This window comes from Monodelphis domestica, chromosome X (genome assembly GCF_027887165.1).
Source record: "Monodelphis domestica isolate mMonDom1 chromosome X, mMonDom1.pri, whole genome shotgun sequence".
NCBI classification, from domain to species: domain Eukaryota; kingdom Metazoa; phylum Chordata; class Mammalia; order Didelphimorphia; family Didelphidae; genus Monodelphis; species Monodelphis domestica.
The window spans coordinates 86,477,191-86,504,550 of record NC_077235.1 but is presented as its reverse complement, the minus strand read 5'-3'; the positions used below and the strand labels follow the sequence as shown (position 1 = coordinate 86,504,550).

At 50.2% G+C, this 27,360-nt stretch overlaps 1 protein-coding gene and 1 non-coding gene across 12 annotated transcripts; both read right to left on the bottom strand.

Annotated features, from left to right (window-relative positions):
• Positions 1-757: 757 nt before the first annotated feature.
• Positions 758-9,976, bottom strand: TAFAZZIN (tafazzin, phospholipid-lysophospholipid transacylase). 11 transcript variants are annotated; one of them, XM_056809348.1, is made up of 12 exons: positions 9,714-9,845; positions 9,426-9,497; positions 8,948-9,090; positions 8,531-8,659; positions 5,632-5,677; positions 5,074-5,159; positions 4,667-4,747; positions 4,431-4,472; positions 4,131-4,193; positions 3,901-3,953; positions 2,333-2,410; positions 758-1,992 (listed from the first exon to the last, which is right to left on the bottom strand). In XM_056809348.1, the coding sequence occupies exons 3-12, from the start codon at positions 9,054-9,056 to the stop codon at positions 1,891-1,893; spliced, it is 789 nt and encodes a 262-aa protein (XP_056665326.1). In that variant the 5' UTR covers positions 9,057-9,090; positions 9,426-9,497; positions 9,714-9,845; the 3' UTR covers positions 758-1,890. The 11 variants fall into 11 exon arrangements, with proteins under 11 accessions (XP_056665326.1, XP_056665320.1, XP_056665321.1 ...); XM_056809342.1 differs by lacking the exon at positions 9,426-9,497 and having other exon boundaries at positions 9,714-9,976; XM_056809343.1 differs by lacking the exon at positions 9,426-9,497 and having other exon boundaries at positions 4,667-4,744; positions 9,714-9,943.
• MIR7364 (microRNA mir-7364) lies at positions 5,676-5,744 on the bottom strand. Its single transcript, NR_127600.1, has one exon. It is a non-coding gene; the product is annotated as a microRNA mir-7364 (primary transcript).
• Positions 9,977-27,360: the final 17,384 nt, after the last annotated feature.

The window sequence follows — 27,360 nt, the reverse complement described above, 5'->3', positions numbered from 1 at the left end:
TCATTTGCCAATTCGATAAAGAGCAGATAGTGAGTGGGGGAGGAAATGAGTCCCTCTGCTGCCCCTCAAGCCTCCTTTCAAGCTAAGAGGGCCTCGAGCTTCTTTTCTGGTCTCATCCTACCATGAGCTCCTTTGTCACCACATCACAATGCAGACACGGAGTTAGCACGGAGTCGGAGCTTACTGAATTCGAGTACCCGGGAAGGAGACACAAGGAACATGGCCAGAGGGGTCGAGTTCTGGTCTCCTAAGAGGCCCAGGAAGATCCATTCGATGGGAATTGCTTCCTAATAGATTGTTAGGAGGTCAGCCAAGGCCTGGGCAGAAACTGCCTCCCCTAAAGGTTGGGAGAACTTGAGTGGACCCGCCCAAGAGTAAAGGTGGAAAGGACAGAATTCTTGAGCAAGGGCGGGCAAGGAGTACAACCTCAGAGAAGAGCAAGCTTGAGAGGGAGGCCAAGCTAACTAAGGACAGGGCTCCAGGTGTGTTTGCTGCCAGAGGAATACAATGAGTTCCCAGAATTCTAAGAAGATAGCATTTCCCAGTATCCCGTTTTGTGGGTTTGGTAAAAACTCTATCTGAACTACAGGAGCTCTTGGGGTTGGGTGAAGCATGGAGTGTTGAGCTTCAGTGGTGAGTGCTTTCCTGGGCTTTCCCACTCTGCCTGGGGCTTCTAAGCTCGGCACAGGACTCCAACCCCCTCCCGGGGCATGTATTCCCACACCAGGAAGATAGGAGGGGCAGAAGGGGGCAGAACCATGGCACCGACACAAACTTTATTGTTAAAAATGATTAAAAACTCTACAGGCATAAAAGAGAAAGAGCGAGGCCATTGTAGCCCAGGGGAGGGGAGGGCAGCTTACACTTAAACCAAGAGCCTCTGGGACCAAATGAACCCCCATCTCTGTTCCTGGCCCCTGCTCTGCCCAACATTCCTCCTCGGTAGGTAGGTTGTTTGGGGGCCTTAAGCTCAGACACTGGCTCCCTGCCCCCACCCCAAGGGAACCCTGGTCATGAGGGACAGTTTTGTGGGAGCATCTAGGACCAGCCTGCCTCTCCCTCACACACGAGAATCAATATGTCCCTATTTCAAGATTGTTCCATGATTATATGGTGAAGAAAGCATTCTCACCAAGCCAGATCACAATCCCAAAGGGCAGTCTTGCCCACTACTTGGGATCCTCACAAATCGAACATCTAAGTCCTTCTTAGGCTCCAGTGCTCCAGGCTGCCACTACTCACTATCAGATAAAAAAGGGGAAAGGAAACAGTCTAGTTCCGGGCTCCAAGGCCTCTAAAGGGGCTGGTCCCCATGCTTGACCTTTCCTGGGAAGGTTCCAGTTAAAAATGGGAATTCTGAGGCGACTCTAATGCACCCCTGTGGGTGGCTGAATGCCACTTCTGTGCCCTAGGCTACCCCGTCTGGGCCGCTCCCTGGCACCAGGGGCCTTACAAGTGCCCGGCTCCTCCTTCCCAGCCACATCGATTGGTACCAGAGACCACAGACAAGTTTTGGACATAGGCTAAGTGGAACTGCTGGTCTAGCTAGAAAAACAAAGGGCAGAGGCCTTTTAGGCATAGCATAAAATCAGAGCATCCCCCCCCACCCCCCACTGCAAACGTGCTGGTGTCAGGGAAGCAAGCAGCCCATTCCTGGCTGCCCATGCACACGGTTCACCTCTTCCCCCAGAGTGCTAGATGCCCTGAGTTGCCACCAGGACATACAGAGGGACCAGGGCAAGGAAGGGAGTGCCCTCAGCCTTTGAGGGTCCCCTGGAAGAGCGCAGAAGGAAGACAGAGAGTTGGCCATCTTGGCAGAAAGGAGTGGAGGGGAAGAGCCTTGGGCAGGGCAGAGATCCCCTCCACCCCCCCCCAGGGAGCAGCTCAAGGCTACCTGAGGGGCTGTAAGCAGTTATGGAGTGATTCGGCCTGTGCCTTCAGGCTCTGAAACTCATCCTGGATGAAGTCTGTCAAGGCTTTGCGCATCTCCATCTGAGAGAAGAGACAGAGGTGTGGCGCTAAGCTCAGGGCCCTGGGCCTTTCCTACTTCCCTTACTCACCGGGGAGCCAGGGATCGCCAAAGCTCTCCCTAAATCCCTAAAATCTGGACATGGTTGGGGGACGGGTGTGCCATTCTGCACAGCCATCAGGCTCTGGTTCTAGCTGGGGAAGGGGCTGTGGAGGCACCGATTGCTCTCTCCCTCCCCAGCGGGCCAGGAGGCCTAATGCAATGCAGCAGCAGAAGACTAAAGGTATTCCCTGGCCCCCTTCAGCCTTCTGGAGAATCTCCAGGTGTCAAACCCAACTCAGAGTCACTCTCCAGTCAACTCACTGCTGACTTATTCTCAGCTCGGAGCCGGTCGAGAACAGGCAGGGTGCTGAATGGCTTTCCAATGAGCACGGTGATTTTCTGGGAGGGATGGAGAGGGACATGATGTCACAGGCCAAAGGACACCCCGGATCCTGCCCAAAGGGGCTCCCTTCCCCACCCAGCTCAGGCTGGAGAAAGCGAGACATCCAGGCAGGGAAACTCCTAAAGGCCTTCGGGTTATGGCCGAGGGACTTCAGGCAGGGCCCCTTCCCCAAAGCAGACCTCAAGTTCGTTCATCTGTAAAATGAGGGGGTTGGACTTCAGATTTGCCCTCATTGGGGTGATGGCCATTCGTGTTCCCAGGGCTAGGAGTCTGACTGAACTGGCAGCATGGAGTTGGATTTGGAGGAAGGCTTGAGTTCAAATCCTGCCCCAGACCCCCCCCCCCCACTAGGAGATGTTGGGTTTTTAATTAAGAAAAATAGTTTTAAACCCTCACCTTCCATCTTGGAATCAATACTGTGTATTGGACCCAAGGCACAGATATGGAAGGGCTAGGCAGGGGGGTTAAGTGATTTGGCCAGGGTCACATAGCTAGGAAGTGACTGAGGCCAGATTGGAACCCAGGACGACTTCCTGTCTCCAGGCCAGCCACCCAGCTGACCCCCAATAGGAGTTCTTACTCCAGGGTCCAATGGACAGATGAACTTCGGAGGGCCTGTGAACTTGGGTGCGGAAAAAGTGATACCCTTATTTTCACCAGGCATCTTATTTGATAGATTCAAACACATGGGTTCTGAGGAGTCTAGAGTTCCACCAAACAAGCAAAATAATTATAATAATGGCTAGGGTATAGATTGTGCTTACTGTGTGCTGGGCACTGACTAATTATTATCTGGTTTAATCCTCACAGTGATGCTGAGAGGGAGGTGTGATCGTCTACCCCCCCCCCCCTTTTACAGATGAGGAAACTGAGGCAGACAGAAGTAAAGGGGTTTGCCTGGAGTCACCCAGTTAATTTGAACTGAGCTAGATTTGAACTGAGGCCTTCCTGACTCTATGAGTTCATTATGTAAAAAAGGTTCAGAACCCTGGCCCAGAGCGCAAGTTTGTCTTCCCACTCTCTCCATCAGCTCTCCGCCCCCACAGCACCTGCATGCAGATCACCTTTTTGGGCAAGTCTACAAACATATCTAAATGGCTGCTCTTCTAGAGAGGCAGCCCAGCTTGGTGGCTGGAGTAGCTTTGGAGTAAGGAAGATCCTGGACAAGTCTCCTCACCTCACTGCCCTCAGGCTACCCACCCCTCAAGACTTTCTACCCCAAGAATTCCCTAACACAACCAAATCAGAGGTCCAGGCCAAAGTGTGCGGGTGGCTGGCCATCCTGGCGGTGGAAGAACCATCATTAGAAGAAACCTGGTCTGACCTCAGAATGGGGAGGGAGGCCACCCTCCAAAGACATCCAGGATGGCTCTATCTGGTTTCCCACACACACAAAGAGGGGCCAGGAAGAGAACTGTCCCTGGTTGGCCAGGCCTTTGGGAGTCGGGGAAGAAACAGAAGCAGAGACTGGGCAGTTCCCACTCACCTGTCCAATTCTGGGGAAATAAGGTGGAGAGTTGGGAAGCACATCATTCATTCCTACAAATAGGAGGGGCAAAGAGGAAGTAAGGGAGGCCCCAGGGAGAACCTTAGACACCCCTGCCCCTGTCCTTTCCTTCCCAGTTTGTCGAGCCTAGCATACCAAGCCTCTCCCTGCCTTCTGAATACCCCAATACCAGGCAATTCACCACCAACCTCCCTCCCCAGAAAGCTCACCAATATGCCAGAGCGGAAGGATAATGGGGTTGAGGTGACACTCGGCAATCAGGCGCCCAATTCCTGCCAGGAAGGAATGGAGTAGCTGGATTGGTAAAGGCCATACCCCTGACAGCAGGCCTAACAGATAGGAGCCTGCCTCTGAGTTATTCCCATCACCCAGTGAAGTAGAAAGATTTGGGGAAGTCAGCAGGGAGGGGTGCGGGATCAGGGAAATGGGCTGAAGTTGCTTCTCTGAGGCTGGAAGGATATCTGTCTCCCCAGCCCTCCCCTGGCAATCTGGGTCACCCCTCAACGTACCCCACTTAAAACGAAGGAATTCCTGGCTCATGTTCACTTTTCCTGGAAGGAGAGAACGAGGTGAACATCTGCAGGAGGCCAGCCCCTCACATGCCAATGCAATGGGGCCTACTTGTTTCTGAGGGATAGGACAGTTCTCATCCATCCCTCAAGGGAAACAAACCCTGCCAACGCCTCCCCCTGCTGGCTGCTCTATAACCACTATCAGCCTCTTCTCAACCCCAGCCCCAACCCACCTTCAGGGAAGATATGGACCCAGTCCCCATTGTTGAGTTTCTCCAGGATAAAGTCCATCCCTTTCTGGTAGACACCGTCTCCTAGGAGAGAAAAGCCATGGCAGTCCTCAAGCCCCTGCCCATTCAGTTAGCATTGGGAAGAGGGAAGAAGGGATGGGAGGGGATGTCTCTGGGTGAGTACCTGCTCCGACTTCCACTCTCTGCTTAGGGGTAGGGGTTTGTTTCAGAGGCACATTCTTCTCCCTTCACCCAAGGAAAGGTTGGGAAGAGTGGCCCTGTTTACAGAAGTCACTCTCTGTCCTGTGCCCTAGGACCACAGTCTAGCTAGCCACTCTACTCTCCCCCTGGAGGGGGCACTGGAGGATGGGGGCAGAGGGGTGTCCCAGGCTGTAGGGAGGGGGTCTCACCTCGGCACACTGGGACACATTTTCCCAAGCTGAAGAAATGAGAATGCAGCTCCTTGGTGAAACAGATGTCTGCAGCTGCTGGGGTCCTGAAGGGTAGCAGGCCAGGGGCTGCTTTCTGGATAAGCCCCAAGACTCTGCCGGTATACCTCCCCATGCTCCCCGTGTGTGCCAGAGCCCCCAACTCCAACAATGTTGCTAATAGCAGGGGGAAGACATGCCTCCATCTCCCAAACCCCTAAGGAAAATAAGACACCTTCCAGAGCTGTCCAGAGGGAAGGGAGGGCAGCTGGGGGGCTCAGTGGACTGAGAGCCAGGCCTAGAGACAGGAGGTTCTGGGTTCAAATCTGGCCTCAGACACTTCCCTAGCAGGTGACCCTGGACAAGTCACTAGCCCTTACTAATCTTCTGCCTTGGAACTGATACTTAGTATTAAATGTAAGACAGAAGGTAAGGGTTGTTTCTGTTTTGTTTTTAAAGTTCTGCCTTGGGAAGGACATGAGAATTGAGGTTTGTCCCCCACTTAGGGGCCCCTTGCTTCTACCAGGAAGCCCCACTTACCATCTCATCAGCCTCAGATTCCAGATGTGGCGAAGTTTCAGGATCCCTGGGGGAAGGAAGGCAGCCACATTAGCTAAAAAAGGCTCTTTGGTGGTCTACTTTAGTTCCCCCACCACCCCCGCACCATGCCCACACACGGAGCTCTCCCAATAGCCCAAACTGTCTAGCACAAAGCATCCTGGGTAAGATCCAGTCTTTGAGTTTATCCCTCAAACCTGCCATATTCCAAACTTGAGTCACCTTCCCTTCAAACCTGCTTCTCCCTGACTGACGTGCTCATTTCTGCCAAAGGCACCCTTGATTCTCCCAGGCACACAAACCTGGAGACCACATAGTTTGGCCCTGTCATGATGGGTCCTTTGGACTGGTGAAAATGTGCCTCTTCTGAGGACCACTGCAATACATACACCCAGACAGTTGCAACTGAGAGGGTTTTCAGGTGAAAATGGAGTCAGGACTTCCCCCATGCACCTGTCCACTCAGATGCCAGAGTAGGCCAGATGTCTGACAGAGGAAGACTGTCCAAAGAGGAAGCCCCAAGGACACGCAAACGGAGAATAGTAACCAAGAGGAGGCTTTAGCGCCATGAGAGAAATCCTATCTCACAGGGCTGCCTGAGGCTTTGCAGGATGAGCCTCATAACTGGAACACAGCAAGAGAGGGGTGGGTTTCACATCAAGCTAGGTTGGCGGATTAGCATCCGATACCAACGGGAGATGCTCCCGAAATGGAGGAACTTGATGGAAGACATTTGGAGGAGAGTCACTGAAATCCCCCAACCATCCGTTGTGGCAGCCACATCTAGGGGCAGAGATGTAGAGAAGAGGGCAGTCAGGATGTTAAGGAGGCCAGAGATAGTGCCATGTGAGGGTTCTTTGAAGGCACTGGGGACAGTCAGCCAGGAGAAGGAAGACTTCAGGGGGAATGTGAAGGGGCTGACTCTACGGCAAAGGGGCAGAGCTGGGAGCAGTAAGTCTAAATGGCAGAGTAGACTTGGGTCTGGTGGAAGTACCAGCTGTCAGTACTAAGTATAAGTATCAGTTCCAAACCGATACCGAAATGCAGCCCCACAGTAAGGCCACAGAAGAAACCTTCCTAACCAAGCAGGGGATATTGTCGAGAAGAGGCCTAGATGGCCTCTGAGGCCCCTTTGAACTCTGGGAAATCTGGCTCTGGTTCTTCTCAAGTACTGGGGTGCTCTCTGTCTCTACCCCATTCCCAAGAGAAGGCAGACTCGCTGACTGGCAGGGACTGATAAGGATGAGGCATGGAGCCAAGCTCGGTGACAATGGTATTATAAGTGTAACATACCAGGCATGTTGGCATCTGGGAAGTATGATTGTTGTATTAATATTGTACTACCAGACACATGGTCAGAACTCTTGATGTTAAAGGGACAGTCCTAGGCACTAGCAAGGGATGAGCAAATTCTTGGGTTGGGCGTGGAGACAGCAAGGTCATTAACCTAGCATGGTTTGAATCAGGGTGTTGCTGGCTTGACTTCATTTACAAAAGCGGGAGATGGATTAAACTCCACCTCTATGATCTTGTCATTGTCAATTGGACCAATGTAAAAACCCATGTCATGATATGTATATGTTCCTAAGACCCTCAATAAATATCAGGGGGCAAGCGTGGACTCCTCCCTCCGCCCTCCTCTCTCCTCTCTCCCTTACCCTTCTCTCCTTTTACCACTCATGCTTCTCTGTATCTCTTTCCTGGAGACCCCAGGACCTCCTATTGCGATAGTAGGCACCAAGGAGTCGACTCCCACCTTACTTAGGGACCCTGTCGCCCCAGTGCCTCAGCACCAGGGAGTGGTGACTCCCCTCACTTCTCTAGCACTGCAGTTGCCCCCGAAGCTTCCCACTGTTGTTCAGACTCTCTCGTCTATAGGAGTATCAAGGGGTAGATACTCCCCACTTGTCCTCTTGTTCCTGCTACTTCCTCGGAGTTCGTGTTACTCCCCATGTGTTTCTACTTCTGTCTTTGAGGCATTATTATTCCCATTTCCTTAGCCCCCTCTTTCCACCTCAGGTTATTCCCACAGATAGATGTTATAGGACTCACGTGGGGGGGTCTCGCTATTCCCCTCATTCTGGGTCTCTATAAGACCTGCCGTTGAGCCAGCAGCAGAAGGGCCCAAACCAAGGACCACTTATTGCCACAGGATCCAAAGAGAACGGAATTGAGGGAATCTTTCTCTGATGAATCCAGGCCCCAGCTCAGGGGGTCTTGCAAGGTTGTGGAGTCATCATCAATCGGGCCAGGAAAGCCAAGGGGGTTCTCTGAGAAGCCCTTTCCTGGCATGCTCTGCCAATAACCTGAGAGAAAGCACTTTTCCACATTTGTCATGCCCAGGTGGTCTCTGAGCCTCACATGCCAATGCTGATTCGCCAAAGCTACTCCAATAAAGTAATGATTCCTTTTCTTTGCCAAAGAGCTCTTGCAGTTGTTTGTGTCCTATTAGTCCTGGGAGCAAGACTGGGCAGGCATGGGCATGACACAGAGGGAGGCTGGAGTGCCATGAACTAAAATGGCTTGTCTAATCACACTAAGATTCGAACCCAGGTAGGTCTCCTCAAGCAAAGTCTGAGGATCCCAACCCCAAAATACAAAGGACCCCTGAGAGGTGATCCCTCGACACGTGCCCTGAACACCTAGTCTGTACTCAGCCATGCTGGGATGAGAGCAAGGCCCCACCTTCGGGGAGATTCTATAAAACTGGATCACTGGTGACTAAGACTCCGATGATGGGTGAGAGGGGAGGGAGCCAGCCAAGGCCTTGAGGCTCTTTTGTCCCCTCAAAGGTTCCTGCCTAAGTCCTGGCTGCTTGCACTGGAGGCGTGTGTCCTCCCTTCCCCAACCATTTGGAGCCCCAGCTTTCCAAGGCATGTACCCCAGAGGTGTGGGTCATCCATGCAGGACTGGTGATTGGAGACGGTGATCAGTGGGGTGCCGGGATCACGGTTCTCAATCAGCTCATACAGCACCTCCTTGTTGTACACCCTCAGGTGGTTCATGTACTCTATTTGGAGAGAGGACAAGGACCTCCAGAGGACTTCCGTATGTACAGCCAAGCCCCAAGAGCTCCTCTTCATTCGTGTGGCCACCGAGCTCCTAGGGAAAGCAGAGATCTCCCACCCCAACCCCTGGGCAAGGCAAGAGGCTGCTGCTTCTCCTGGGGAGGTCTGTCCAGCTCTCAGAACAAAGCCCTCTCAGGCGGCAGCCCCTGGGGATCAATTCTCAGGTCCCCTTCCCCCCCCCCCCCCCCAGTGTTCCTGGCTGGGCAGAGCCCTGGTCCAAGCGCACTCACTGGTCCAGAAGCAGCTGTAGGTGCCCACGAGCCCCATGACCATGCTGCTGGCCAGAGTCCAAGACAGAGGCGGCACGGAGGGGAAAGGCCATTTCACATGCAGGGGCATCTTCCCATGTCCACAGAGAGCTGCTTCGGGCTGCCTGGCGGAGGGTCCGGAAGAATGGGAAAGGGGTTCAGGCCTGGCTAGGTGAAGGCAGCTCCGGGGAGGCCAACAGTCCCCACCCGAGGTGGGGCCGCTGCCCATGAGGAGAGAGAGGAAAATGGGGCGCAGGGTCACATGGCTAGGATTTGTCTGAGGCGGGACTGGAACCCAGGACCTCCTGGCTCTCAATGCACTGAGAAGAGCCCAGAGCCAGAAAGAAAGTGACTTGGCCAGGGTTCCCTAAGCACCAGCTCTCCACTGTTCTAGTCCACCTGGATGGCTCCCCTCCACCCCTGGGGCCACTCTGTACAGCCAAAGAAGTGGGCACCCTACCTGCCAGTGGGCACGGGCTACTGGGGTCCAGGGGCTTCCTCTGCCATCTTCTTGGCCAGCCTGCCGACTGCCCTGGCGAGGGTGGCAAGGAAGGGGGAGAAGGTCGCTTGGGGCCCCCTTCGCTCCTCCCCCCGCGGAGGGGTGCGGACGGAGGGGGAAACTGAGGCCCTGACAGCTGTTACGTAAGAAGGTGGCGCCCAAGGTCACGCCGCGAACGAGGGTGGAGGGCGGCGGCGAGGAAGCAGGCCCGCTCGGGGTCGGCGGCGCCTGTCTTCACAGGCCACTTACCGTCCAGGCAAGCCCGGGCCGTCCACACCTTTGGAGCAAGCCGGGAAAAGGAGGAGGCAGCCGCCGCCGCCGCCACTCTCCCGAAGATTTGGCCGCCCTTGCTCGGGCTGTCGTAAAGCAGCGCGATCCTCGCCGCCGCGGTACACGCAGGTGTCGTAAACGGAGGCCTGGTTCCCCTGACAGGGGCTGGGCTTCATGGCTCAGGCTCTAGGCCTTCCAAGAGGGAAGAGGAGCCCCGCCCCCGTCCTCGCCGCCCGGGGCCCCATCTGGCCCCGCCCCCAGGCTCCCCCGCCCGGTCGGATCGGCATTCTTTAGGGAGCATTTCCGGTTCTTAAGGCCGGCCTGTGGGCAGTTGCAGGAATTTAGGGGCAGGGTTAAGTCGGGGAGTAGGCCCCTTCTTCGGTTTAGGGCCGGACCCCAAATCCAGGGCGAGGCAGGCTTGGCCACGTCCAAAACTGCGATACCCAGGAGGGCGAGGAAGCCCCCGCGAACAGTAGGCCAACGTTAGGTAAGCTGATTTCTCATTGGAGGAGAGAAGGGGCGTTCCGAGGAAGAGGCTCCCTACTGCCTCCCAGTGTCCGGAACAAGCCGAGGAACCCGGAGTTCTGACCCTTTTGGGCCGAGTCTCCTTTGCCGCTAGGGCCTGGGTCCAGGGCCAAGCGATTCGGCAACCCAACTCCGAACTCGGCCAGCTCCGGAAGGGAGTCACGGGATGGCGGCTCGCGGTTAATCCTTTGTTGCCCCGCCCTCCGCAGTTTGGGAGCGCAGCCACTCCCTTCATGCTCCCTTATCCGGAAGTGACTACTTTGGTTGTTTCCCTTCCTAGGATCCTCCTCTTTTTGGGTCCCCGAGATAATCGTGGGTATCCCAGATAGCCTTGCGGCCCAATAGCCCATCCCCAGCACATCCGGAGTCCCAGCTGTCGTGGTTTAGCCGTCTGGCGCTGGGCACCTTCCGCCTCAGAACAGCTCCCAAAGGGGCTCTGCTGCTCTGCTCCAAATCCCTCGTCGAGGTTCTGAGTTCGAATGTGCCAGGCTCTAGTGCGATTCACTACAATCTCTTAAATGTGGCTTGTGGATCCGGAAGCTTCCGCGGATTTCACGGAGCTTTCCCTAAGTGCCAGAACGCTACTGAAAGCGGGCCAAAAGTTTCACTCTGGCACCTGAGGGAGTGAATCGAAGGGTGTTTCTCCCCTTTCCCTCGGCTTCCCAAGGGGAGGCTCAAACTCCATGAGTTGTTTGAAGAAGAGTTAAAGGTTTTGGCAGTGACCCTTATTTATCTCTGTGGCTTCCTGTTGCCTTGGTTTCCTCCCTCGGCTCCTGGGACCTTGCCCTTCCCAGGGTGCTCCTACCTAACCCTCCAAGGGGCTGACCCTTACGCTCTTCCCTTTCCTCAAGAACTGCTTCTCTTTGGACCATTGGAGATTCATCTCTACAGGGATGACTTCCTAATCTATATTGGTTCGAGTGTCTCCCCTGAGCTCCAGGCACCAACTGCCTGCCCTCCATCTCCTCCAAATCTGCGCATCGCTATTGCAGCCCCCACTTCTTGTGTGTTTGCGGAGCTCACCCCTTCCGTGGCACCCACCTTGTCTCCATCTCAGTTCCACATAAGCAATGGTTGCCATCCCAAGCACCCGGGAGTTCTTACCTTGCCTCTACAAACTTCTCCTGGAAGGCAGGCTCCGCCTTTAGCTTTCCTTTGTGTCCCCAACCCTCAGCTTGGGGGCTCCAGCAGTGTCAACATGGAATCTTGGAACCCCAAACTTGCGGCCTAGTGGGAGTTGGAGACCCTCAGGAGGAGCTTGTAGGCTGGAGACCCCCAGGTTTGGCCTTGTTCCCTGTTCCTGTGGGAATCTACCCTGAAGGGAATCCCAGGCTGAGTGGGGGACCCTCAGGGGAGTGACAATCCTGGTTGGGTGGGACTAAGCAGATGCTAAGTGTAGTCGAGGCATTGCCGTAATGGCAGAGAAGGGTTAAAGCCTCCTCTTCTCCCTGCTTGGGCTGCATAGTCAAGGTCGTGGGTTGAACTGTGTAAGACCTGCCCAGCTGCATGCTCAAGGTTGGAATAGTCAGCAGAGGGAGGATTGATAAGGTTTGTGAGAAATTGTGAGAGACTGTGGGAAACTTGCTTCTCTGTCTTTGTTTGGAATCCTCTCGGTTCTTCCTGGTGCCTGGCAGGTAACATCATGAATTCCTATGAATCTGCCCAATTATTGGTTCCTGCTGTTGCTGGGAGGTAACATCATATCTTCCTGTGGGACTTAACCTATATATGCTTTGTCTGAATCCAATAAACTTTGTTGCTATCCATTTTCATATAGCGTCCATTTGTTATTCTTCATTTCATTACCCCAAGTAAGGTCACACAGGGCTGGCCGACCCTGGCGCTGAGCCTTACAGCTAAGGACTTCCTTTGTCTTAGGTAGACTTCCCTATTGTATCAGAGACCCTTTCCCAAGAAGATCCTCACCTGAACAGGGACCATCCTTTAGTATCCATGGTAGGCAGCCCCTTCCCTCACATCCCAGCCGCTAGCCCTGATTCCTTTCCCAGGCTTGGTTCTATCCTGTCGGTGTAGTTGGAGCCCTCCCATTTCCTTTGTAGCTACAGTGAGGTCAGTCATCTTTCCCTGCCCCTGGACTCCCCAAATGGTTCCCCACATTCTTCTGTTCCCTGGAGTCATCATCTAGCCTGGTGGCCCTCCCAGGGGTCAGTGACTGAGCGTCCAGAGTTCAATCCTCAGACTCTGTGCAGTCACGTGTGGCGAGCAGCTCTGGGTGGAGGCCTCCTAGCGCTGCACCCCTTTTTGCCTTTGATGAAAGAGTGACTTTGACTATTTAATAGTTCTGTGCTTTTCCAAGTTGACAGCAGCAAATTGATGCTGGTTGATTTGACTTAAAATAATCTTCCTTAGTCCCAAATGACTAGAGGATAAGATGCAAACATGGCAGCTTGGCCTTCAAAGCCCTCCTCAATCTGGAGACAACTTCCCTTTCCAACTTTATTCCATAGTCTTCTTCCCCCAAAAGGCTTTGTCCCAGCCAACTGGCTGGAGAGGGTAGATAAGAGTGCTGGGCCTGACTTCCCTTTTATTTTAATGAGTCTATTTGTTTTCCTTTTTTGGAAAGCTATTTTCTTTTCCCAGGTCCCTGCAATAGTGATTTCCCCCATCTGTCTTCTGAAGTTCCCACATCCCAGTTGTCTCCCACCATTCTTCCCTCCCTGCTCTTGGCAGTGGTGAGCAGTTGGTTCTGGGTTATCCATGTGTTATCTCTGCTCTAATAGAAACCCCAAGCCCCCCCATAGAAACACGGGAAACCTACTGCTCTGAGTGATCCACAGCTCTTTCTCCCTTTGCCACAAGTCCCAATAAGGGGAGGGGATAAGATTGAAGTAGATAAAACAGATCAATCCCTTCCTGCATTTTTAGGAAACAGGCCCAGCCCTGCCCGGAGGGGATGCCCAGGAGGTCAAGCGGCTTATGCAGGTGGGCCCAGACTAGACTAGGGATAAGATTTAGGAATGTCAGGAAACCAGGGAACTTCCAGAATATGGAAGAGGTCCAGACGGAATGCAAGACAACACTTCCAGGCTAACTGGGGAGAAGTGAACTAAGAACATGTACAAAATGAACAGCCCCTGAATAACCTGAGTACTGTCTCTGACCTACCCGCATCTGTGCTAAGGGTTGGGACTTCCACATAAGAGCCTGTATGCGAAAGGAAGTCACTTGTGTCTTGTCACCTATATAAGCTGTCCTGTAGTGTCAGCCTGAGGCAGCTTCCACTAGGGGAGGCTGGCCCGGCTGGTAGATTCTTTATTCATCAAGAAATAATGGTTCTAAGAACTGAATTTCTGGGTGCCATGCCTGCCCCACTTCATCAGAACGGCATTGCTGAGAGGAGCTGAGTCTTGCCCCGTTGACCATTCCCCAATAGTGCTGTTACTGTAGGCAGTGTTTTCCCGGTTCTGCTCATGTCACTCTGCATCAGTTCCCCTAGCTCTTTCTGAAATCATCTCGTTCCTCATTCCTTATAGCACTGGCCCAATTTCTAAGGAGTTTCATGACTCTGCGCAAATCCCTTCACTTCTGCCTGCCTCAGTTTCCTCAAGTGTAGAATAGGGATCATAACAGCACCCCCACCACTAGGTTGCTGTTGTGTAGATCAAATGACAGTATACAAGCCCTAAAGTGCCACAGAAATGCTCAATATATTTTTTCCCAATGGGAATGGCAATTCCCTAAGCAAAGGCTTCCTTCCACAGGCCTCCTCTGCATTCCCTTTTCTGCCATTCAGACCACCTCCTCTGGGTAGCCTTTCTTGGTGCTCCCCCCGCCTCTGGGCATTGGGGCTCTCACCAATCTAGACTTTCCTCCTCCCATGCACCTGTTAGGTTCCTGCTGAACTTCTGAGCTGCCAGGGCCCAGAGCCACCCCTGCTTTTGTCTTTCTCTGGGCATAGGGCCTGACGCCTGAGCTGGTGCTTCTGAAATGGCCCCTTTGGCTTCCCATCTATGGAGCTGAGCCTTAAGCAAGGATTAGAGCTCAGCCTAGGTCCAGACTTGGGGCCAAGGGTCAGGGCTCCATCTGTGGCCAAAGGGAGGTGTTGCTTTGGGGCTAGATTCAAGGTTCTGCCTGAGGCCAGCATAGAGCATGGGCTGGGGCTGGAATTCCATTTTAGTTTAGTTTAGTTTTGACCATTTAGTTTGTGACCAAGTTTAAGCCTCAGTCAGGCTTGGATTTAGTTTGAAACTGTACTGGGGGGGGGGGGCAGCTTGGGGTCAGAGGTCAGGGACTAGAGCCCCTTTTCTGTTCAGGTGACTGAAGAAAGGGATCCTATTAGGGGGAGATCCTGGGGCTCCTCTGGGCTCAGGCTGGCCCAAAGCACTGGTCTGAGTCGGTGGCCCAGAACAGTCTCGGGGGAGGCAGGGGAGCTAGGTGTGGTTTGGGGGGGTTCGAAGGCTCACGAAGGTGTGGGCCTATGATGAGGTTTGGTTGGAGGCCATGCGTGTGTGTACCTCACTCGGGGACCAGGACTCAGTCTAAGCATGTGCCTGAGGTGCCATTCGAGTCCCAGGTAGGCTGGGATTAGTCATCATTCTGCAGCCAGGGTTTGGGGCTCAGTCCACTGGTCCAAGTTGGATTTCAGGTGAAGAAGCAAGTAGGGGCTCAGGCAGGAGCCAGGTTTAGGGTTCCCTGAAGGTTGCCTCTGGGCCTCTGTCATGGAGCCAGGATGGCAATTCAGTCTGGTTGGGAGGGGGAGAGGGCTCACTCTAGGCTAGGTTTCCATTCTGATTTGGGATCCATTGGGTGGGAGCCTGGGGTCTGAAGTAAGCCTTAATCTGGGCCGGGGGTCTGGGAGTCAGGACACTGGAGCACAGGCCATCGTCCGAGGTGAGCATTGCTCGAGACCAGCTCTAAGGCGGGCAAGGGGGTATTAGCCCGATCTGTGCTGATTTCTACAAAACCCAGTGCAGGCTTTTACAGGGACAGCAGACCGAAGCTCTTCAGTGTCAGGACCAAGTCCATTGAGATCTGTCCCAAGGTTGGCATCAGCAGGGAAGCTCATTCAGAGTGGGCTCTGGCCCCAACAGACAAGCCCCGGGCCTCGACTTCCCAATTCGGAGCTCTTCACCCTTTGCCCAAGGCTCCCCTCAAGGAACAGTGTTTTCTGTCCCTCTGTGGCAGCCAGCATGCAGAGCCCAGTTTGGCTTGCTTTGTTTGGGCTGAGGCCCGTTGGAACAGGCAAGGGGGGAAGAGGACATAAGCTGTGCTTGTGAGCCTGGTCTGGTTTCCAGTGACTTTGTCTCTAACTGGCCACACCCAGAAGGTGAGTCAAAAGGTGAAGATGGGGGGCACAGGTGTTACAAGGGAATCACTTGGGGGGTGAATCCCCTTGGTGGGGATGAGCTGAAGGGGGGGAGAGGAGTCCTTCCCTTTAGGGATGTTCTCTCCAGGGCCTCTTTTGCTTTGTCTTCCTCTTCGCCTTGGACTTGGGCATTGTCGGCCCTCACCCCACCTGAGTATGACTCTGAGAGGCCCTGTGGTGCTGCCATGGGCGGCTACCTCCACTGGGCTTAGCAGGCTCAGAGAAGACTAGGCCAGTCACTTCCTTTCATTCTCCACCCCCACCTCCACCCTTGGCCTGGCTCCCCATGTGACCTTTGGTTGCTGGAGAGCCCTGGCCCAGCTGCTTTTGGCCACTGTGGGGAGTTCTTGCTGGATCACAGAGGACAACTGAGCCTGTGGCCAGGGGCTGTGTAAGCCCATTCACTGTTTCCAAATGGACCCCTGCCTCACCAAGAAGTGGGGGCCCGAGGGCGGATGGTGGTTTTAGTCTAAGGCCAAGAGCCTAGGGTGAGCTGAAGCTGCTGCCAACGGGCTAAAAGGTCAAGAGGGGATCAGGACAGGGTCTTCCAAGCATTGGGGCAGCCTCCCTCCACAGGCCTCAGGGCTCCCGAGGATGCCAGAACACAGGCTAATCTGGGGACAAGGCCTGCTTTCACCTGGGAACTAGGGTGGGGTGGCAGGAACTAGGCGGTGCTGGGTAGCAGCGCAACTCCATCTCTAGCCACATTTAGCAGCACCACAAGAGGGCTCAGCCCAGACAAGGCTCGCACTAAATGGAGGCTAATGCTCAGCTTGGAGAAGGGTATGGCAAAGTCCTCCAGGCTCCAGGCCAAGAGAGCCCCCTCAGACCGTCCAATAGGATGACATAAGGCCTGCTCGGGATGCATGGCCCAGCTTCAGTCCCATGCCAAGGCCTGAATCTGCTCTCAGGCTACAGCTAGCTGGGGTCAGAGCTTTGGGCTCAGTCTTCCCCTCCAATCTCGCCCAGCTTCTGCACTGAAGCACCTACCTCGGAAACCCCAGAGCCATGCTGGACTCTTCCTGCCGCTCTCTCCATCCTACCTGCAAAGTCTCTCTTGCACACACCCCTGCTCCTGGCTCCCTTGTGGGCCCTCCAGTCTGCACTCCCTCTCAGCTCACCTCCCTGCCTGAAGTTCAAGTCGGGCCACAGCACTTGGTGCTCAGTAAACTCAAGTGGCGCCCCTCCCTGGCCCCCCCTTTAAAAAAGAGAGTTTTCCTGCTCTGCTCGGGTCTCACTCCTCCCCTCGGAGGAGCCAGCCCTGAGGACCAAGAGCTGGCTGGAAGAGACAAGAAGAAAGCAAGCACCATCTTGGAGGAAACCTGCTGTTACATGTAGTGGCCCAAGGACCGCCCCTGCAGAGGAGGAGGCAGAAGCAAAGCCCTGTCCTCCATGGCTGAAAATCTCTCCACAGCCACTTGTGACAGAGAGAGGGGGGAGAGGAGAGAGAGAGAGAAGGAAAGGGAGAGACAGATGGAGAGAGATAGAGAGGAGAGACAGGGGGAGACAGACAGAGAGGGACAGAGAGAAATAGAGAGGGAGAGATACAGGGAGGAGAGGGGGGAGACAGAGCCAGAGAGAGAGAGATACAGAGAGAGACACACACACACACACACATAGAATTCTGATAGCAGAATTTACATCCTGCAGAGCAGCTTAGAAAAACTGGAATCTGGTGGTGTGACTCCCCAAAGGAATGAAAGATAGAAGGGGAAATTGGGAATGCAAACACAAAGAGCACAAAGAGGTGAAGGATGACCAGGAAGAAGAGAAACAAAAAACCAGAACATGAAAGGGAAATCATCTGCTCACATCCAGCTGGAAGACCAGATGCACAGAGACAACCTAAAGATCCCCATCTCCCAGAAGAAATGACAGGACAAAAAAAAAGGTCCTCAATATCATAATAAAGAAAATAGTAGAAAAGAATTGCCTAGAACTTCTAAACATAGACAAGGAAATTTTAGTGAGAACAATTCCTAGGTGGCCTCCAAGAAAAAAACCCCCCAAGGCTGCTAACTTCCCAGCTACATAGTGATGAAATTTAACAATTTAATTCAGAAATAAGTTCTGTAATTCACAAGGATACAAAGGAAAATTTTGTTCATTTGTTTTATTTGTATCTGATGCTTTGTGATTCCATTTGGAGTTTTCTTGTTTTTTTCTTTTAAAAAATTTTCCATGGTTCCATGATTCACATTTTCTCCCTCCCCTCATCCCTCCCTGCCCCTGGAGCTGACAAGTAATTCCACTGGGTCATATGTACATACATACATATAATAATCACTCTAACTCATTTCCATATTATTCATTTTTGTGAAAGAGCAATCCTTTAAAACCAAAACCCCAAATCATCTATCCATATAAACAAGTGATTGATCCTATGTTTTTCTTCTGTTTCTGCTCCCACAGTTCTTTCTCATAAGCCCCTCCTGATTGTCCTGAGTCATTGCATTGTTGTTGGTAGAGAAGTTAGTTACCTTCGATCTTGCTACAATGTGTCAGTCTCTGTGTAAAATGTTCTGGTTCTGCTCCTCTCACTCTGCATCACTTCCTGGAGGTCTTTCCAGTTCACATGGAGTCCCTCCAGTTCATGATTCCTTTGAGCACAATAGTATTCCATCCCCAACAGATACCACAATGTGTTCAGCCATTCCCCAATCGAGGGACACCCTATTTGGGGTTTTCTTGACAAAGATGCTGAAGTGGTTTGCCATTTCCTTCTCCAACTGTTTTATAGATAAAGAAACAGAGGCAAACAAGGTTAAATGACTCACCCAAAGTAACACAGCTGGTAAGTACCAGTTTTTGAACTCGGTTTTTGTGACTACAAGCCCAGGGCTCTATCCATGCTTAGCTGCTCAACAAAGGAAAATGCATTCTTTCAAATACAAAGGAAAAGATGTTCAGATAATGCAAGACTATTCTGTACTTCCTAGACAATGTAAGAGAGAGTAGAATAATGTATTCTGAAGAACAATGGAACTCGGGATGCAGCCCAGGGTGCAAATGTGAGCTTAAACATATAGGACAAAAGATGGGCATGAAGAGATTCTCTGCTTCTCAAATATTCCAGAGGAGAGAAATATACTAGGAGTGAATAAATGCAGATGGCAATGTTCACAAAGAGCTGAGGGAGCATTAAACTTCTTTCTAAATGTGCACAAGAAGAGGAGTTAAGATCGGAATCTGGTGGAAGGGACAGATAGCTTTCATGTGAATGCTTCTTTTGTGAGACTACATTACAGCACAAGGGGTTACATGAAAGGGTTAAGGGAGTAGAAGGATAGAGTAGAATGAGTCAAATTGAGGGCCAGCAATGAGGAGAAATGAAACCCTGTGGTCTCAGAGAGAGAAGGGGGGGGGGGAGAGGAAGGAAAGGAGGCTTTATTTTGGAAGGGGGAGAGGCTTCCACTGATGACTACTCCTATGGATGAAGACTGATGGTTGGTGAAGGGATTGGAGAACCTTACAAGGAGAGGAGGCCTGGTGGATCTGGTGTTTGAAAATTTTACTTGTCCTACGCTGGGAGTGGGGGGGAATTGAAACTCCTTGGGACAACTGGCATTTGGAGGAGTGGAAGAGCATGGACTCCGGGAAGAGCTCTCTAGACCAGCAGTTCTCAACCTCTCAATTTGTAGCAATGAGAATACATAATGCATATCAGGTATTTACATTCCAAATCATAACTGTAGCAAAATTACAGTTTTGAAGTAGCCACCAAAATAATTTTTTGGTTTGGGGTCACTGCAACATGTCACAACATTGGAAGGGTTGAGAACCACTGCTCTAGACAAATATAGAAAAAAGGGGCAGCAAGAGAGGTTATAGATTCAATGGGTGGGAAGAGGCCCTATCATGGAACGGTGGCCTCTCTGACTCCCAAAATAATTATCAGCATTCTAAAACTGAGGCATAATGGAATAGGGGAAGCCAAGGGGTAAACCCTATAAGGCATTGACAGAAAGGGTAGAAGAGAGATATCAGAATGAAGACTTTGGCAGTTTTAATTGCATGAAGAAAACAGAGAACAGAGAGAGCCCAGATAATTATAGAGGATATGAATCAGAGATGTGTAAACCTTGAAATTTCTCAGACTTGTGAATGTTAAAAATTTCCCCATTGGACTGGGAACATTCCCCATTTTGATGAGAAAACTCCTTGCTATGGGAAGGGCCTCTACTCCACCCGTACTTAAGACTGCTTTAGGGGAGAAAACTCCTTGCTAAACAATGAAAGTACTTGGACCCATGCTTATAATAAGGCAAGGAGTTCTTTGAGCCATGCCTGTTTTTTAGAATTGATACAATGAGATGCTAGGTACCTAAAAGGGTCGGGCAAGTTTTCTCTTAATGAGATTAGTTGACTCAGCTGTGTTTTCACTGGTTCAAACTTACTGAGGAGATTAGTCGACACAGCAGCCAGACCTGGAGTCAGAAAGACTCAGCTTACCCACTTGGCTGCCCTTCTTACACCTTACTCCGCCCACATGCTCTATGATCTCATACCACTGGCTGCTTGCTGCTCCTCTCAGAAATCCTTGTTCGTCCATGGTTTCTTTACATGTCTGCTTTCCCATTAGCCTGGGAGCTCTTCAAGGACAGGGACTGCTTTTGCCTTCCTTTGTATCTCCAGGGCTGAGCACGGTGCCTGGCACATAACAGGTGCTCAATACATGTTTACTGGCTGACTTGAATGACTAAATTGGCTTCAGTGGTCAAAGGCTGTGGAACTGGGAATCCCACTCCATTGTGTCCTTGGCTTCTGATGAAGATGTCGCCATCAGCCTGCCTTTCCTCTGTGCCCCTGAAGTTCTTGAGGTCCTCCTGCAGCCAAGGCCAAAGCTGAGGCCTGGGGCTTTGCTCTTCCTCCCCAATAGCTTCTGCCTCAGAGTCCTGCCCAGAATTCCTTCTTCCTTCTGCTTACTCAAAATTCCTCCAAGGTCTCGGAAAACTGAATGTTCAAATCAATTTAAAATTTCGAAAAGAATCCATAGTGTGTTATAGTGGCGGAAAGAAAGAACAAGTGGCCTCCATTCCTTATGATGCGACTCACACACCCTATTGTGCATATAACCTTTCTGGATCTCTCCACCTGCTGATGCTTTTCCTCCCTCACTACTTTGGAGTTCACTACTTCTGCGCCAAATACAAGTAGGGATTTTTCATTCCGTGGGCCTATGGTGCCTAGCTATAGCAGATGCTTAATAAATGCATTGGGGGGGGGGGGCAGCTGGGTGGCTCACTGGATGGAGAGCCAGACCCAGAGATGGGAGGTTCTGGGTTCAAACCTGAATTCAGACACTTCCTAGCTGGGTGACCCTGGGCAAGTCACTTAGCCCCAATTGCCCAGCCCTCACCGCTCTTTTGCCTTAGAGCCAATACACAGTATTGATTCCAAGACGGATGGTAAGAGGTTGAAAAATAAATGCATTGTGATCAATTGGAAAAAACAATAACAACAAAACTCGAGTTCAGAACCAATTTCCAGGTTTATACTAAATTCTCTCAGCCTTCCAACATATTGGTACTGACCCATGAACATCTTCTCTTTGAGTATAGGGGCAGCTAGGTAGCTCATTGGATAAAGTGCCAGGCTTGGAGGCAAAAAGAGCTGAGTTCAAATCCTGCCTCAGACACATCCTAGCTATGTGAACTTGGGCAAGTCACCCAGCCCTGTTTGCCTCAGTTTTCTCATCTAAAATGAATTGCAGAAGGAAATGGCAAACCACTCCAGTACTTTTGCCCAGAAAATCCCAAATGAGGTCACAAAGAGTCAGATGTGGCTGAAATGACCCACTACCACCTCCAACAATAACAGAACTTTGAGTATGGCCATCCACATAGTCTGGAACGCCAAGGGATTTCTGATCCATTGGTGTGGCTGGATTTCAAGAGCAGCTGATGACTTAAGCTTGTGTTTTCAGGCTTCATGAAGAAAGTAGAACTTCCAGGAATAAAGTGGTGACAGTGCCACTGTCCTTGGTCTTCCTCATGGAGGTACAATCAGGAACCTTATCAAGACTTTAGTTATGGATCCAGAGAAATTGAGGAGACTGCTGGGTCCTTAAGGGCCTGGAAGAGACAATAACAAGCCCACTGGTAGGCTGGTCCATCTGTCCTTATAGCTGGAGCATCTTTGATACATATGATTGAAAATCTGTTACCCTAAAAAAGAACTACATATCCCAAGAGCCCACTGACTTCCTGTCATTACATACTTCCTATAGATAGGGGATATTAGATGGGGACATGGAAGGTCTCAGGTCTTTACTTCCTGTCCTGAACTTGGTGGTGGTAAGGTGGGTGTTTGAACTGGCTGATCAGCCATGAGCACATGGTCTTTATTTTGTATCTTCTTTATTCCTTGATTTCTAATGATCATTATCATAAATTTCTTAAAATATAATATTTTTATTATTGAGATTTAATTTTAACTTTTACATTGATGGCAACCACTAGATAGAGAAGAATCTCTTAAATTTTTAAGATAGCCCAGATAAATTTTTTTAAGCCACACTTCTCCTGCCAAGGCTTTTTGCCCACCCCATCCACCCTCACAAATTCCGACTCTCTTTGGAGCTGCTACATTTTTCTTTTCCTACTTTTTGCCCAGTTGCTTGCTCTCCTTACTGGTCAGGCTGTTTTTAGTGGGGGGACTCTTGGTGAAGAAGAAATAAAACACTTCTCTCATCCAGCTGCTTGAGTCCTTCGTTCCTTGTTCCTCCTCACTGCTGACTGTGGCATTGCCAATACTGCTTCCTCCTGATCTTCTGGACCTAGATCACTCACCTGGCCCTAACCCCTGGCCTCCAGAAATCCTCCTCCTGATCTCTAGCTCCAATCCTAAATTGGCCTCCACCCCTACCAGACCCTGACCACTGTTATTGCCCTTGCTGGGCTGATTGCTGCTAAAGAGAAGTTAGGATTCCTTGGAGTCACTCCTCAGGGCAGATGGTAAAAACAACAACAACAAAAACCCAGGGTTTTTTTTTCCTTAGGCAACAATTAGCCTCCTAACTCCCTTTGTGGAAACTAGCATTTTACCTCAGGGGGGATATGGAGAAGGAAGAGGCTCTTCCAAACAGGAAATTGATTACAATCATGGCATAGTCTATGAAAGAGCACTGCATTACCTATTTCAAACAGCTTCCAGCTTTAGGATGTTTTTCCTTTCTACCAATGATCCTTTCAATTATCTTTTTTTTTTTATAACCCTTACCTTCTGTCTTGGAGTCAATACTGTGTATTGGCTCCAAGGCAGAAGAGTGGTAAGGGCTAGGCAATGGGGGTCAAGTGACTTGCCCAGGGTCACACAGCTGGGAAGTGGCTGAGGCCAGATTTGAACCTAGGACCTCCCATCTCTAGGCCTGGTTCTCAATCCACTGAGCTACCCAGCTGCCCCCCCCTTCAATTATCTTGCCTGAGATTCAGGGGAGAAATTCATCCCTCTACAACCATTTGCCATTTGGGCCTGCCCAGTTTGAGATTCCTAAAACCCATGTTCTCCCTCACTATGGGAGAATTTTAGAAAAAGGAACTTTAAAGGGTCTGGAGGTGAAATTTGAAGCCTTTTCAGACTCCATTTCTTTTTAAAATATATTTTATTTGATCATTTCCAAGCATTATTCATTAAAGACATAGATCATTTTCTTTTCCTCCCCCCCACCCCCCATAGCCGACGCGTAAATCCACTGGGCATTACATGTTTTCTTGATTTGAACCCATTGCTTTGTTGGTAATATTTGCATTAGAGTGTTCATTTAGAGTCTCTCCTCTGTCATGTCCCCTCAACTGCTGTATTCAGACTCCATTTTAAAAAAATGAAAGTCTCTGAATCTTATTGTATTTTGCGGATTGCTTGCTATTGTAATTAAATGAGCTATTATAACTCTGGGGATATTGATACTTTTTGAATGTGCATTACATGTTGTACTATTGTTCTTTATAAAAAACTATTACTTTGTGAAAATCATTTGCTTGTACTCACAGTGGATCATGGACAGGTTTGAAGAGGAAATGGATCTCATTTTTGGTGAGAAACCTTGTATTCTACATTTCCTTAACTGACACAGTGTGTCAATGATTTTAAGTTATATATTATTTTTATTTTTAAAACTTGTTTATTATTGTTTTTGCTTGCATGTACAATATACTATTTCAGTTTTATTTTTTCTTTCCTTTTTGTATTTGAAGTATATGTCACCAGTATTGAAATTTTCTTTAACTTTTTTGATTTTGCAGTAATATAAATTTAAAATACATTTGCCCTAATGTCAATGCATACCCCAAAAGCTTTAGACTATAAAAATGATGCCATTGATTGTTTAAAAAATTATGGGGGGGCAGCTGGGTGGTTCAGTGGATTGAGAGTCAGGCCTAGAGACAGGAGGTCCTAGGTTCAAATCTGGCCTCAGATACTTCCCAGCTGTGTGACCCTGGGCAAGTCACTTAACCCCCATTGCCTAGCCCTTACCACTCTTCTGCCTCAGAGCCAATACAGAGTATTGACTCCAAGATGGAAGGTAACGGTTTTAAAAAAAATTATGGGACTTTGCTTAATGATTCTATCTGATTCCAGGACAAGAGAATACAAAAAGAGCCATTGCACAGTGCCACAGAAGCATAAAGCTAAACTGCATAGTGCCAATCGAGCACAAGGTCAAAGAGACCCAATGGGATTAATGAAATTTTTGAGACAAGACAAGAGGACTTGAACTTGTTTGGGGTTTGAGGCTGTGGCTGTTTAACATGTGTTAAAGGCAGGTCTTACTTGTCCCACATTCTACCAAGTATCTTTATATATTTGGCTCCTACCTGGCTCCTATAATCTAGGGTTAGTCTTGGCTACTGATTGGGTAAATGCATAATTGCTTAAATCATTTTAATTGGGCCCTGATTCAAGGATCTGTTATGGATTTATTTTTCCTTTACTTAGAATTTTTACCCATAAGACTTTGATTGTCTATATTTCATCCAGAACTTATTTTTTTAATTTGGATTTTTAAAATATTTTTTATTTCTCTTGCCAATTGATTCATATACCTCAGAACTCAGTCATTCATCCCTAAGTGATCCCTGTGTTTTTTCAACACCCTCTTCAGGGGAGGGGATATATTATTATTATTTTAAATAGCAAATTTTAAATTCTTTTTTAGAGTAATTTTAGGTTAAGAAACATGATACCTCTCCGAATCCAGAAACTGAACTGTTGGAGAAGACACCATGAAGAAGCCTCCAGACCACAAGCTACATCAAAAAGATCCAGAATGAACTTTGGGTGTGGTTGATTGAACTGAAGGTTGCTTGAAAATTTAATTTGAATGTATGCTCTTATGCCAAAAGGGAAGTGCCTCCTGGTTGGCTTTTTGTCAATGCCCCTAGCAATGATTGGTTGTGTTCTCTTATCCTCAAATTATTGCAATTTCAAAATTGGTATGTTTACAAGACCTACTGGAGAGACTAGTCTTCAGCTGGTCTCAGGGGGGAATGTATGATTGAAAATCTGTTACCCTAAAAAAGAACTACATATCCCAAGAGCCCACTGACTTCCTGTCATTACATACTTCCTGTAGACAGGATAAAGGGCTTTGGAGGCTCCCTCTCTCTGATGTAGAATCAACATTGATGGTGGTGAGTGGGGATGGCTAAAAGATGGATAACCAGCCACAGGCACGTGGTCTTTATTTTGTATCATCTTTATTCCTTGATTTCCAATGATCATTAATAAATCTCTTAAAACATAATATTATTGAGATTTAATTTTAACTTTTACAGATATCTATGGAGGAGAGGCTGGGACAGCAAGGGAACTGCTGAGGAAAACCTCCAATGTGGGAGGCCATCATTGGTCTAGCTGACAAGTTACCAGGAAGCTCAGGGGAAGAGCCAACAGCTTGAATGATGGAGTCCAGGCATGGAAATGCCTCAACAGGCCGAATAGTGGGCTGAACCAAAGGAAAGAAAAATGGAGATCCATTGCAGGGTCTATGCTTACAAGCCGAAAAAGAATTCTGCACTACGCTGAGGCCCCTCTAGCTGACTTCTCCACCATTCCTCATGACTCCCTGTTGGGAAAACCTCATCATCTCACAAGATCCCGTCAGCCTTGGGCCTCTACCTCATCAGCACCCTCGCGCTCTCTGATTGGAGGGTGGAGCCATGATTTCCCAAATTGCCAGTGGAGGAGGGAGCCCCACGTCAGAACATCTCTTTCTTTGGGGACTTTTCTGACTTTCCCATCATGCCCCTATTTTCAGCCTTTTGTGGGTTACCTTCCTCTATTAGATGGTAAGCTTCTTGAGGGCAGACTCTCTTTTTTCCTATTTGTATCCCCAGTGCTATAGCTTCGTCCATGGCACATATGTGGCTGGACAAGTACTCTTGTGAAAAGTATCTTCCATTAAGTTGGCAACGATCAGAAAAGAAAGAAATAGGCGATGGTAAGGGGTCGGGAGAATGCTGCCATAAGGTACTGCCATCCTGGAAGGTAATCTGCAATGATGCAAAAAATGACCCTTTGCCTGGGCCTCTACTCCAGGGACAGAAACAACAGCAAGCCAGGCCCCACAGATGCCAAACGCCCATCCCAGAAGGTCTTGTGACAGTCAAGAACTGAAGGCCAGCCAGTGTGGGCCTTGGTGTCCTCCGCTGGAAAATGGAGATTGGACCAGATAGCCTCAAGGTCCTTTGTTTGCTAGAAATCTTCTGAAGCAGGTAGAGACTTTCTGCTTCTCGATGACCTCCCTGACTGCTGGGCCATGGCCTCCCAGAGTAATGAACCCCTGTGTCTGAGAGTCTCAGTACTTTATGTCCAGAATTCCAAACTCCTTGCCAGAATGGTGGCACCGCTTCCCTCGGTTCCCCCAGGTTAGAGCTTGCTGCCCCAATCCCATCTGTTTGCTCCCTGGTTGAAGGGAGGGACTTCTTCATCCCGTCTCCTCCTTACTTTGCTTTTTCCGTTTTCGTTGTGTAGACGGCAAGGAGTTTTTAACAAATATAGCCGTATGGGGGGCAGTGAGGTGACCCAGCCAACAAGAGAGCCTGGAGCCCAGAGGTCCCGAGTTCCAATGTGACCTTGGACTCTTCCCAGCCCCTTGATCCCCAGTACACATATTGATTCTAAGATGGAAGGTCAGGGTTTTAAAAAGGAAAAGAAACCCCAAACCCCAGATATAACCATATCAGAGCTTATCGGAGAGTAGTCAGCAACCGGCTGCCATTTTACAGATGAAGAAACTGAGGCAAATTGGGTGAAGTGATATGGCCAGGGTCACACAGCCAAGAAGTGTCTAAAGCTGGATTTGAATCAGAGTCAGGAAGACTGCGCTCTATCACCCTGTGCCAACTAGCTGCCTCTGAGATCTGGTGGCTTGGTTTAAGAATCTTTTGGGAACCGATACTTTGGCAGGACAATGTCCCCAGTTGAGAGATGGGGGTTCTTTTTCATGGGGCCCTAGGAGGGAGGCCAAGAGGGCACAGGCAGCCTCGCCAGGGACGAAGGGGCAAGGAGGAGACTATGAGAGGCTTTGAATGCCATAGAAGGTTTTGGAGGTAATAGGGAGCCACTGGGGGAGGACTGACTTGGTCAGAGGTGGGGGAAGCTTTGTGGGCTGCCAGGAGGAAGGGGAGAGGACTGGGGGGGCCCAGCCCAGGCCCAGGTCAAGCAGGACTTGGATTCTAGTGAGAGGCTCTGGGCTGCTGGACAGGGGAGATGTAGCTTTCTCTGACGGGCCCCGCCCAGAGGCTCCCTGAGGTTCCAGCCAGCCGGCCTCAG